This window comes from Telopea speciosissima, chromosome 4 (assembly GCF_018873765.1).
Source record: "Telopea speciosissima isolate NSW1024214 ecotype Mountain lineage chromosome 4, Tspe_v1, whole genome shotgun sequence".
In the NCBI taxonomy this organism is placed as follows: domain Eukaryota; kingdom Viridiplantae; phylum Streptophyta; class Magnoliopsida; order Proteales; family Proteaceae; genus Telopea; species Telopea speciosissima.
Genome location: NC_057919.1, coordinates 48,890,766 through 48,904,174, shown reverse-complemented (window position 1 = coordinate 48,904,174; position 13,409 = coordinate 48,890,766). Strand labels below are relative to the sequence as shown.

Below are 13,409 nucleotides of genomic sequence, written 5' to 3'. Positions count from 1 at the left end.
TACTATTCCCAATTATGGCAATATGATCAACATAGACCATATGAGCAGTGACCTAAGAACCACTCCTTTTCACGAACAAGATGTGATCAGCCTGACTTTGTTTGTACGCAAATTTCTGCATAGCCTTTAGGAACTGGCCAAACCACGCCCTGGGCAATTGCTTGAGACCATAAAAGGATTTCTTCAACTTGCAAACACGGCCAGCAGCAGATGGAAAAGATAAGCCAAGAGGTGGATCCATGTATACTTCTTCCAGGTCTCCATTCAGGAATGCATCCCAAATTAGCTGCACAGGAGAGTAACGCTCGGACCGAATTCATCTTTGCTACAGGAGCAAAGGTCTCTTGATAATCGATTCCATATGTTTGGGTGAATCCCTTTGCAACCAGACGAGCCTTGTATCTTTCAATCGTCCCATTTGATTTTTCTTGATTGTGAACACCTACTTACAGCCAACCAATTACTTCCCTCCAGGGCGAGGAACAAGCTCCCAGGTACCATTTTTGTCCAAAGCCCGCATTTCTTCTTCCATGGCAGCTTTCCACTTTGGATTTGTAATGGCATCTTTCCAATCCTGTGGGATAGACACAGAAGACATGGAGGAGACAAATGCCCGATAGGAGGGAGACAAGGATTCATAAGAAACAAAGTGAGAAATGGGATGTTGAGTACATGAGCGAACACCTTTTCAGTGAGCAATGGGGCGGTCATCATGTAAAGAAATAGTAGAATCAGATAAATTACCATAAGTAGGAGAATCATTACATGATAGAGGAGTCGGATTTGGTGGAGGCACCACGCTGGGTAATGGTGGATTGTTTAAGGTTCCTTGCTTCTTGGATTTCGTCCGAGTGTAGGTCCTGAGATCTTAGGGAGCAGGAACAGTTGCACTTGTATTTCAATAATAGGCTCCCCCTGACAAGAGATTTCCCTAGAAACAACTGGAAAATTACTATCAACAACCATAGGGACAGCAAAATATATCCCACCTCTTCTTCCTCAAGACTCTCCCCCTGAAGAGGTGTCGTGAAATATGGTTCAGATTCATGAAAGGTGACATCCATGGTGACATCCATGGTGACATAGAGATGACGAGTAGGAGGGTAATAACATTTGTAACCCTTCTGAGAGGCTGAATAACCGAGAAAGATGCACCTGAGGGCATGAGGATCCAAATTTGATCGAGAAGGAGAAGAATTGTGTGCAAAGCAAACACACCCAAATACTTTGGGAGGAAAGGAAGAGGAAATGGTAGGGTCAAGAAGGAATGAGAGAGGAGTTTGAAGTTTAGAACACTAGAGGGTACCCTATTAATGAGGTAGGCAGCAGTAGAACCGCATCTCCCCAATACATTTTTAGGACACCAGTATTAAACATCAAAGCACGGATCACATCCAAGAGATGGGATTTTTCCTTTCAAGGATGCCATTTTGTTCTGAGGTTTTTACACAAGTTTGGGAGAGAATACCATGGGAAGAGAAATATTCTTGAAAAGCACTATCCACATATTTTGTACCATTATTACTACGAAGTACTATAACAATAGCATTAAATTGAGCACAAGGCATAGTATGAAAAGACGTAAAATATGAAAAGGCATTAGATTTGTGATGGAGAAGATAAACCCATGTAAGAAACGAGTACAATTATTAATAAAAGTAATGAACCAACGATGTGAAAACTGCAGTAAATTTAAACTTTGGAACTTGTGTGATTTCAGGTTCCAGTTCTGAGGCCACAGTTACTTCAATGCTATGGGCTGCATCAGTCGAGGATACAGATGAATCACTCGACACACCTATGGAGGATTCCAGGGATTCTTCCCAACTTGCCCTTCTGGAGTCAGAGGACCCCGATGGAACCCCGCACCTAAGCTACCTGTGTCTGATCTGCTGCCTGGATAGCATGCAGAACCTCTCCATCAACTAAAATCCAATGTAAGTATGATTTATTTATATTTTATAACGTATCGTACCGACCGATTAGAGTTAATAGGGGTATTTTAGTAAACCTACCTCTATGGGACCCACATCCCCAGAGGGGAATCCTATTTCCAAAATTTATTTGTACCCGAATTACCCCTAATGTCATATGACATCATTATACAATTAGAATTAACTAATAGGTACGATATTCTATTAAAAATCTGATTTAGGAATTAGTTTCTAAAAAACTGATTTTAACTATACTAAGCAAACAGCCCTTAATCATAATATCTATATAAACCAGCCCATTTCACTATTTACTAAAACTAAAGAAACCCGAATCGATTTCAGCCTTTAGACCTTAGAGAAGAAATAGAAAAGAAGGAGAAAGGAGAAGAAGAAGAAGGGAAAAGAGGGCTGTTTGAGGGGGATATGCATCTCTACTTGATCTTGAAGCTTTTAAGCCTTCTTGGAAGTTTTTGCTGCACAAGATTGAGACTGCCTTCATCTCTCACTACTGCTGAATTCAGGTAAGCCCTAAATTCAGCTCTTTCCAACTTCTTTTCCTCCAATTCCCAGCCCTAATTATGCCCTAAACCCATTTCAGCCATTAAAGCTTAGGGAATCAAGCTTAAATAATTAATTTCAGCATATATAAACTTTGTTTTGAACCAATTAGTGGTTCAGATATGGCTGTGACCTGAAGCTGCCCCATAGGAATCCAATTTCCGGTTTTATTGACCAATTTATAAACCCTAGAATTGTCAATTTGGGGTTTGTTGGTTAAATACCCAAATTGGACTTGACTTTTGAAATTAAATCATCAAAGAGGCATGACCCACTTTAGAATAGGTCTAAAACATGAAATTGGGTACTTGCATGTGAAGATCCATGCATTTAGAGCAAAATCCCCAAATCTGCCCTTTCAATCGGATGCAAAACCAGGGTTTGAACCGGTCGACCAGTTCATCTGCCCCCTGAATCCGGTTCAGTGATTTTGGACAAAAATGCCCCTTGAACCTTGGTTGGACCTTAGCCTACCTCCTGACCCTAATACCTGATGTTTTCCATTGTTTTAGGACTGTGTTTGGTCTGTTCTTGCCTGTCTTTGCCTGATTGCTGGAGTTATACCATCCTAGGCTAGTTTATCATCGCCAGGTAAAGGAATTTGAATTATTTTCAGTGTGTTTATTGTTTTAATTTCCTCTTGTTCAATGTGCTATGCCATGCATCATTAATACTATTTAGATCATGTAGTTTACTAGCTTTATAATTTTTTTGCATTAGACTGCATGTGATCAGGTTGCATCGACATACTGCATTGCATTGATATTACTTGATACTATATAATGATGTTATTAATACACTATTAACTTTAAAGTTGAATTGTACATACATATGCCATCATGACTAGACTGCATTGGGTTAGGATGCTTCATAACCCAGTACTACGTCCCTTACCAACAGGGGAAGAGGTGTTGGATAACCCTTCGTAGGTTCGAAGGGTAAATTCCGGAATGCCATTCACTGTCCCATTTCAGCGATCCGCTCTGCTGTGGGAACAAACAGTGGGGTTAGTCACTGGGGGTCCGTTAGCTTCAGATGTATCATGCCTGAGCTGCCGGGTCTCCACCGTAGTAGAATGCTTTCACTCGGGTGACCGACGTCTGGTTATGTGTTTCCGGGACCGAGGCTAGTATTCTATTACAGTAGTACTTATACCTCATGCGACTTAGTATCCATGTTAGGAGTATGCTTACTTAGGGCATTCATCATGGCCTGTTGTGATATGTTTGCATCCATTTCCTTATTGGGCTCAGTGGAGCTCACTCCCGTGGTTAACCTCATTTTTCATATGATGTTTCTTCTACTGCTTCTGGTGCTTCTGTGGGAGTCTCCTCTACTCAGGACGCTCCTTCAGCTCTCGGAGTTGACACTCCTTACTTGGTGGAGCACGATGCTTCGTGCTCTTGCGACGATTGTGTTTTCTCTTGAGCCGCGTGGGTGACAGGCTACTTCTTTCCTTTCCTTTTTGTATAACACTTTTGTATAGACTAATGTATATAAGTCTTTTTGGGTTTTTGGGTTACTTTTGTGAACTTCTAATGTAACTCAATTTCATTTGAATATATATACAGTTGTTATCACTAGTTCTTCCTTATTTACTACCTTATTTATATATTTAATTGCTTCCGCTGCATTTGAATTCTGTATTTGTGAATGAGAATTGTGAATAGAGTACAACACTTGCGATCTTGGTGGGTTGGTTGGATGTGAGAGAGATCCAGTCAAATTTGGCCCTTATAAACCGGGCTGAGGTGTGACAAACGACATCCCTTGCGATCAACGATCCTTGAGGGACCCCAAATATCAGAATGTATAATAGAAAAAGGAACACCGGTGTGAGCAGAAGAGGGCACCAGAACAGTTAGTGGAGAGTCCAAGAAACAGAGACCATCACGGACCCCACCATACCCAATCATAGCACCTGTTACCAAATCCTGAAACAAGCAACGGGTGGAGAAAAAGAGAACAGAACAGTTTAAATCACAGATGAGACGATCAATAGATAAAAGGTTGGGACATAATTTAGGCAAATGTAAAACATTTGAAAGAGAAAGATGGGAATCACAAGAAACTAAACCTTTACGCGAGATGGAGGACATAGACCCATCGGCAACAGACATATTAACCCACCCAAAACAAGGAGAATAGGTACAGAAGACTGTGTAGTCACTAGTCATATGGTCAGTAGCACCAAACTCGAGTAACCAAAAAGGGCCAGTGGAGGAAACATGAAAATTACCTGATTGTGCAAGGTTAGAAATAGGAGAAGATGTAGCCATTTGAGTCACCAGTTTTTGGACAACTGCCATTTAATCCGCAGAGAAAGGTGTCATCGTAGGTGGTGTAGGGCTGGTGTCGAACATCCTTGTTAGGTGTGTTAGGGAGTGCGTGTTGGCCGGTTTAGGGTTGCGTCCATTTTTGAGATGCCCATAAAGCTTCCAACATGTTTCCCATGTATGACAGGGCCGATCACAATAGTCACATTTGACAGGTTCGCCTGCAAGAGCCTTGGAGGAATCCATAAGGAGATGCAGTAGGCGTGGTGAGTAGGGCAGACCGAACTGGAACAATAGAGGGCATCATAACAGTACGGCGACATTCCTCTGACTGAACAAGATTGTAAGCCTAAAGTAGAGTAGGGAATGTCTCACGCCCTAAATTTTGCACATAAACCTGGTCATGCTTTGGGTTGAGACCAGTCAGAAAATCATATACAAGCTCCATCTCTTTCTCCTTTTGGGAGGTTCCAGCATCCTCAGGATGTACAATAGGAACAGGATGATAAAAATTCAATTACTGCCAAAGTGTTGTAAGGGCAGTGTAATAGGCAGTGAGAGAGAGTTCCTTCTGAGAAGTTTTATTACGAACTTGTCGACGAATCTCATAAATTTGGGCATAGTTTCTTGCCTGTGAGAAGATCTGGCGGACAACATCCCATAGATTTCTTAGGCTAACCAAAGGATCCATGGAGTTAATTAGGACAAACATTACCAAAGCATCATTCGAAGACCAAGCATAGTTATCAAGGCGTCGCTATGGCGTCCAGGCGTTTTTTCAAGTCCAAGGCGATAGGACGCCTTATCGTATGTCGCAAAATCGAGCGCCAGGGTCTCCAAGGCATCGCCTTGGTCGCTTTAGGACGCCTTTACTTCTGGGCGGTCGCCTTATATATTTTTTTAAAAAATATTTTTGTTTTTTTATTTTTTAATGTAATTTAAGATATTCTAATTGACATAATCTGATTGGTGTTGTGCTTTTGGTTCCATGCTCTGAGAAGCATGGAATCATATGTTAAAAAAAAAATAAAAAAAAAACCTAAATCGATTCAACTAATCTAACTCACCCTCTCACGACTCTAACCCCAAACCCATTTGACCCCAAAATTTCAAAAAGACGAAAAAGAAGAAAAGTCGAGGACTGCGAAAGAGAACTAGAGAAGTAGCGGTGACTTCAACATCGACTCTGTCAAACCTCACTCCTCAGTCCCTCTCAGTCTCAGTGTGCATCCTCCACCGGCGTCCGGCGACATCTCCAGCGGCAGCCTTGTAAGTATTGTTCTTTTTTTTTTTTTTTTTTTTCTTTTTTTTCCTTCTAAAATCTAAACCCTTTCTAAGTTCTGACCCTTATGGCCCTACTGTTCTTCTTCTTCTCTTCTACAGCCTCAACCTCCACCGATGACATTTCCAACTTCCACCGGCGTCCGGCAACAACTCCAGCGTTAAAGGTAAGTCCATGAGTCATCTTCAGCTTTTCTTCTTCTTCTCTTCTATTTTTCGTTTTTATTTTCTTATGCTGCATTGCTGCTGCTGTTCCATCACTTCCATGTCCCTCTTCTCCAGCTTCCACTCCCAGTCCGGCAGTCCCCACCGACGACATCTTCAATCTCCACCCCCACCGGCGAGTCGGCGACATCTCCAACTTCCACGGTAAGGTGCCATTTTTTTTTTTCTTTTCTTCTTCTAAAATCTAGAGTCTAAACCCTGTTCTTCTAAGTTCTAACCTTCTCTGTGACTGTGTTTCTTCCTTTTGGCAGCAGTGGCCTCTTACATCGTCCGGCACTATTGTCTTCCTTTACTCCAGCATTCCAGCAGCATTTTCCAGCTAGCAGTAACAGTAAATGTCTTGTTTTTTTTTCCAGTCTCAGTTCTTCACTTATTCTCTTCCTCATTAGTCTAATTCTAAATCTGTAATCAACATTTTTCCTTCCAAGTTCCAAATTTCATTTTTTCCTAACTTTTTTTTCATTTTTTATGCTTCACTGCTTAGAGTTTCAAATTTCAGCAATGTATTACTGTGTTACTAATTTTCTGCTTTCTTATATGCCTTCGGTTGGACTAGCACACGCTTCAATTAATCAATTCTCTATTTTTATTAATTTATTTTCTCTTCTTCAGTTCTTCTCCTCTTCCTCTTCGGTTCTTTTTTCCATTTTTTTTAAAGCTTCCATGATTGATTGATTGATTCTATCATTGGCTCATTGCTGAATGTTAATTTACTGATTTTAGTATATTATTTATTGTGAATCTGTGATAGTTTGATCACACTTTCTTATGTTATGTTGTTTTTTTCTTTACTTTTTAAGTTTTTATACACTTCAATTCTCTATATTTTTTATTTTTTTTCTATTTTTTGTCATTGTAGACAACTACACATCAGGTAAAGGGAGTACAATGGCCAATGTTGATGGTAGTAGTGGGGCTGAAAATATAAGTACAGCGGGGTCAGGGATTGATCCAAGCAAGGATTCGAAAAGAAAGGCTAAGTCTAATGATCCGGGGAGGAAGTATGGATACTGGCATAATTTAGAAGACAAAAATTGTGTCAAGTGTATCCTTTGTGGGGTGGATACCAAGGGAGGAATAAAAACATTGAAGCAACACTTGATTGGCGGCTATGGAGATGCAGCCAAGTGCTCAAAGACAACTGCATAAATTGCTAAAGAGATGAGAGAAGTGATCTTGAAAAACAAGAAGAGGAGGATGGAAAATTTGGATGATTTGGATGTTGGCGTTGGAAATTTTCCTGTTGAAGGATCCGAAGAAGGGCATATAGAGTCAGATTTGGGGGGTGGGGGCTCAAGCCTTATTCCAAGCTCTGGAACAACTTCAAAAAAAAATAAAGTTGTCATTCAGACGATAGTCAAACAACAAGTAAGGGGTCCCATGGATGCTCATGTAAAGAGGCGGACTCTTGAAGAGATTGTTGCAGAGAGGCACGGTAAAGGTCCCCAACAGACTACAATGGAGAACCGTATGAGATTAGAGGAGGAAAGAGATAAACTTCGTACTTACTTTGCAATGTGGGCTTTTGAAAGCGGCGTTCCATTCAATACATTGAAGCTAAGGAGTTTCGAGGAGTTGGTTGAGGCAATTGGACAATATGAGCCAGGTTTCAAGCCCCCTTCATTTCATGATTATAGGGTTCCTCTATTGAAGTCTGAGAAGGAGAAAGTTGATGAAATAAAAAAGAAACATAAAATCTCTTGGGAGGAAAGGGTGCACTCTCATGTCTGATGGGTGGACAGATAGGAAAGGAAGGCACTTAATTAATTTTCTTGTCAATTGTACGGAAAGGACTTTTTTTTGGGGGTCTGTGGATGCATAGAGTCAAATACAAGATGCAAAAATATTTTTGAGCTCCTTGATAGTAAGATTGAGGAGAATGGAGAGGAGAATGTGGTTCAAGTGGTCACTGATAATGCTTCCAATTATGTTGTTGCTGGAAGGTTATTAATGGAGAAAAGAAAGAAGTTGTATTGGACTCTATGTGCAGCTCATTGCCTAGACCTTATGATGAAGGAGATGGGCAATATAAAAATATACAAGTCTGTGATACTGAAGGGAAGAAAAATTACTACCTTCATCTATAGGCATGCTCGCCTTCTTGAAGCTATGAGAGTACAAACAAAAGGAGCAGACTTGGTAAGGGCTAGAGTAACCAGATTTGCATCTTCATTTTTAACACTTCAAAGCTTATTGAAGCATAAGGATGCTTTGAGGAGATTATTTCTTTCTGACCATTGGGAGCAATCTAAGTTGTCACATACAGAAGTAGGGAAACAAATTGTTGAAATAGTTATTTCCACACCTTTCTGGAATGGTATGCAGGATTGCTTGAGAGCATCATTGCCTCTTCTTCAAGTATTGAGGATAGTAGATGGAGATGAGAGGCCTGCATTGCCTGAAGTATATGTTGCAATGGAAGAGGCAAAGAAGCACATAAAATCAAATTTTAAGGGCATAGAAAGGAAATGGAAGAAGATTGTAAAGATTATTGATAGGCGTTGGACAAGTCAAATGGAGCAACCAATATATTTGGTTGCATTTCTCATTAATCCAAGCAAGTACTTTAAAGCAATTGAGATGGAATCAGATGAATCTTTAGCCAACTCCTTGATGCATAAAGCAAATGATGCCTTTAATGATGTTCTTGCAAGAATGGTGCCTAATACAACCTTGCAAGACAAGATTAGTGAACAATCTACTGCTTATACTGGAACTAGAGGATCTTTTGCAAAGGAGATGGCGATTAGACAAAGGGACAAGTTGAGTCCTAGTACGTATTTTTCCTTTTAATTTATACTGTTTAGTTGTTTCACTTGTTTGTACTTTGTATTGTATGTTGATTTTAATTTAAACTATATTTTTTCTTATAAATATTATATATATTTATAGTCGTTTGGTGGGAAAAACATGGAAGCTCTACACCTGAGCTTACAAAGCTTGCAAGGCGCTTACTTGGTATTTGTTGTTCATCTTCTGGTTGTGAGCGCAATTGGAGCATATTTGAGTTTGTAAGAAATTGAGAATTTCAGTACTAAGTTAATATTATTTTTATTTTTTGTTTTTTGTGTGGTTTTGATGTTTTATGAAAGAATGACTTAAAGAATAAAAAGTAATATTTTCATATTGTTTATTTGTTCTTCAGATTCACACCAAGAAGAGGAATAGGTTAGAGCATCAACGTTTAAATGATCTTGTCTACATCCAGTATAATCGCCGTCTTCAAGTAAGGTTCCAAGAAAGAAAGGAACAAAGCAGAAATTATGATCCACTGGAGCTTGAAGAGCTAGATTGGAGTAGTGAGTGGATGACTGGGGCATCAGATGATGAATTAGTTCATCCTGGGGATGATCTCACTTGGAGAACTGTAGCAGCAGTAACTAGGGCATCTTCATCGTTTTATGGCGCCAATAGAGCGAGGAGGTCTGTACCATCAACCAGTGGAGCAGTTCCACCCATTGCCTCTTATTCACGGTGTGGTAGGGAGAGGGTTGAGGGGTCTTCAGATGAAGAACTGGAGCTCGGGTTGGAGTTGAATGAACAAGATCTGCGTGATGATGAAGATGTTGAGGATGATTTTGGTATAGAAAGTAATGATGCGAACAAGCAACAGGAGAAAGAACACTTAGATATACTTAATTGGGATTGAAATTTGAAGTTGTGAAGTACTTACTGAACAATTTGTTTTGGATTTTGGATGGTTTTGTTTTTTAGACTTTTCTTCATTCTAAGTATTTGAATGTTTAAGCTTTAATGATTACTTAATTTTGGCATTTTACTATTTTAGGTTATGTTATGTTTTCTTTTATTGAGTATTGATTGACAAGGTCACATAAGTAGAAATATAGTGGATGACCTTAGGGCCTACTGCCTAGGCACTCAATTTGGCATCACAGAGGTAAGTACACTAATTTACCAACCCTTTATTCTTTATATTTAATAATTTATAATGTTGTTTGACTTGTTTCATATTTATATTTCATTATTTTCATATGCTATATTGCATTATTGCTATGATAATATGATGAACTTAGTTTGTTAATTTATTTTTTGATGAATATCTTGCATTGGTTTGACTCTTTAATATTTATTTGGCAAAGAAGTAGAATTATATAATTTTTAATATGCTATTTGTGCCAAATAAAATGGTTATATAATAAAACAGAACACTAGAACGCCTTGTTCGCCAAGGCGCCGCCTTGCGGTCGCCCTATCGCCAAGGCGCTTAGGAAGGCCCTCAAACGCCATGGTCGCCTTGCCGCCTTGATTACTATGAGACCAAGTGAGTTGTTGTAGGGTCCATAGGCCTGGGAGTCTCCCCTGTAAGTAGTCCATCGTAGTTGTGTCCGCAAAGAGTGAGAAGGCAGGCGCAAGACCATATGAGAGAATTTGGGACAACTAACTTGATAGGGCCCAACTGAATAGTATTAGAATGCCCAGCAGAGGAACTAGTGCATCCAAGAGAGGGCATGGAGGTAGTACCCGTAGAGGTAACACTTGCAAGATCATCGCCTATGGTGAAGCACGGTAGGGAAGCGACCTGAGCACCAAAGAAACCAGATCAAGGGGCACAACAACAATGCCGAGACAAAGAGAACCGGGGGAAGAGGGGTGCGATGATCTAAAGTCGAGGCAAAAGCGACGACTGGTAGAGTAGGCCAGCGGATGAGAGGCGCCACAACTAGAGGGTCGTAGCGGTACCGACGGATGGGGGCGCAACGAGCTTGTATCGAGGAGGCAGCACCAGTAGAGGAGGGCCGGGAGTGGAGGCGCGGCAACGTGGGTCGCAACGGAGAATGGCACAGCGATAAGGGGTTGTAGCGGCATCAGTGACAGCACCAGCCAAAGGGAAGGGTCGGTGGAAGAGGCACGGCTACGTGGGAGCCACGGCGGAGAACGGTACAACGACAGGGGGTCACGGCAGTAGCACGGGCCAAAGGGTCGATGGTAGAGGCATGGCAACGTGGGTAGCGGCTGAGAACGGCACGACAACAGGGGTTGCGGAGGCAGCACCAGTCAAGGGAGGAGGGCTGGTGGTGGAGCCGTGGAGGCACAGCGAGTTGAGACTTGCAGCGGTAAAGGCAGCAATAGAAGGGCGTGATGATCAAGGCGCATAAGAAAGGAAAAAAAACTTAGAAGTGTATGGTGCGGTGATTGTCTACCATGCTAGACGAGGAGGCTGAGCCTCCAAAGTAGCGGTGGCGGTGGAACGGAAAGCAATGCAAAAAAAAAAAAAAAAAGAGAAGGATTTTTAGGGTTTTGCGCTATGATTCCAAGTTCGGAATCAAAGTAAGGAGAATAATTGAATTGTCATTAATGATAGAGGTCCACTTTATTTATAATGACAATTACAACCCATGGGCAAACTAGTCCACTAGGGAAAAATAATAAAATAAAGAAAACCCTAATGTAAAGAGAAATGATTCCAATCCCACGGTTCTCAACATAACCCATTCCTAAGAACTGAGAATATTAATTTAATAACCCCTTCCTAAGAACAAAGAATATTAATTAAAAAAAATAAAATCTAAACACAACTCTAAATCTAACAAAACTTTCTAAAACAGAATTCCAAACACAGATTGACACCCAATTAGTAAATTGATCATTATTTTCCAAATATAGCTTGGAATAGCCAGGTCTTCTTGTTTTCAAAGAGAGAACTTCATAAGCTTTCAAATGGAACCAATATCAAGTTAAAAATATCAATTTTGACCTTTAAAAAATAAGAACAAAGGAAAGTGACGGAAACACCAAATTTCCAGTGATCTCCCAACCACAAAAACTGACCCAGCAGTTTCTACTAAGCAATCACCAAAAGGAATTCTTCTCAAGGATGTTCTTGCACCAAACATTCTCATATAGGAAACTAGAGAACAATAATCAATAACCAAATCACGATAAGTCCTGCAACTGATCCCAATAGCCCAAAAAAAAGAGTAGATACTTCTGTTGCAACATTAAAAGCAATGGTTCATGAATATGTTTAATAAGTTTGCAATCAATTGGGCATATTTTGATGTGTTTGTAGCATTGTTATCAAGGCGTTGCCATGACGTCCAAACTCCTTGGTAGCCTTGGACGCCTAGATGGGCGCCTTGCCGCCATGGTGGTGTCGCCTTGATTTTTTACCCTCTAGAACACCATGGTCGCCTTCCCACCTCGATAACTATGGTTAGTAGATATAAACATTGACATTTGAACAAAAGTTTACCAGCACAGCCTCCACTTTTGGTCCAGTTATCTCTTGAAAATTCTATAATGCAAGGTAACAATTGCTAGCATTTCAAAACTCAAAATTACAATATTACATATATTATGGCCAGAAAAACCTAGAGGGACAGGAAAATGACAAATATAATAAAAATAAAAATTCATACCTGCAAGTATTTTACTGTATCTTTCTCAAATGTTTCATAAGTTTGGGCCTCCAGATTATCCATGAGAGGCTGTATCAAGATTGGGAAAAAAGAAGTTCAAATAAGATTTTTTTTTTTTACCAAAAAGAAAAAAAAAAAGAAGCCAAATTAGAGGCACTAACATGGACAAGAAGGAAAATCTAATAAACAGGTGGAAATTTAGAAATGTTTCAGAGTAAAGAGAACGGAAAATAAGAAATATAAGCCATTACCTGCAAGGGAGATTGCAAGAAATCTCGGTAACCAAGCTGGCATAAGAATTTAGAGTTAGAAAACGAATAACTGTAGAGAATCTGTTATAGAACCTGTCCATGTGGTGTGGAGAGGCGAGGGTTTATGTGGATAAGGGAGAGAGGGAGGGAGGGACGAAGGGCAATGCACCTCAAAACGTTCTTGCTCGGGCAGTGGTTCCATCCTTTGGTAGAGGTATCCAACATAGTCCAAGTACGACCTCAATGGATGTCTTGGTATACCTAAGTACATGATAATCCATAAAACTATAACCTTAACTATTCCTGACACGATCAATTATGCATCGCAAAAAAGAAGACACATCAAAGAGAAATTATAAGAATGCCTACCAATTCAAGATCAAGAATTCAAAGATATATACAGAAGTGGATCCATGTTATTGATACCATGCAGCTGAGATTTTCCTGTTTTCCTGGGCTATCGTCTCTCCTCTTACTTTCATTTTTCATTTTCCATTACTTACT

General features: G+C 40.2%; 1 protein-coding gene across 2 annotated transcripts in view; it reads right to left on the bottom strand.

The window, feature by feature from the left end:
- The window catches only part of LOC122659794 (protein arginine N-methyltransferase 1.5), an 84,661-nt gene that overhangs the window by 17,584 nt on the left and 53,668 nt on the right, over positions 1-13,409 (bottom strand). For both annotated transcript variants that reach the window (XM_043854930.1, XM_043854931.1), the window contains exons 10-12: positions 13,075-13,166; positions 12,906-12,941; positions 12,655-12,723 (exon numbers count right to left, since the gene is read on the bottom strand). In XM_043854930.1, the coding sequence (XP_043710865.1) occupies positions 12,655-12,723; positions 12,906-12,941; positions 13,075-13,166 (197 nt within the window). The remainder of the gene's footprint in view (positions 1-12,654; positions 12,724-12,905; positions 12,942-13,074; positions 13,167-13,409) is intronic.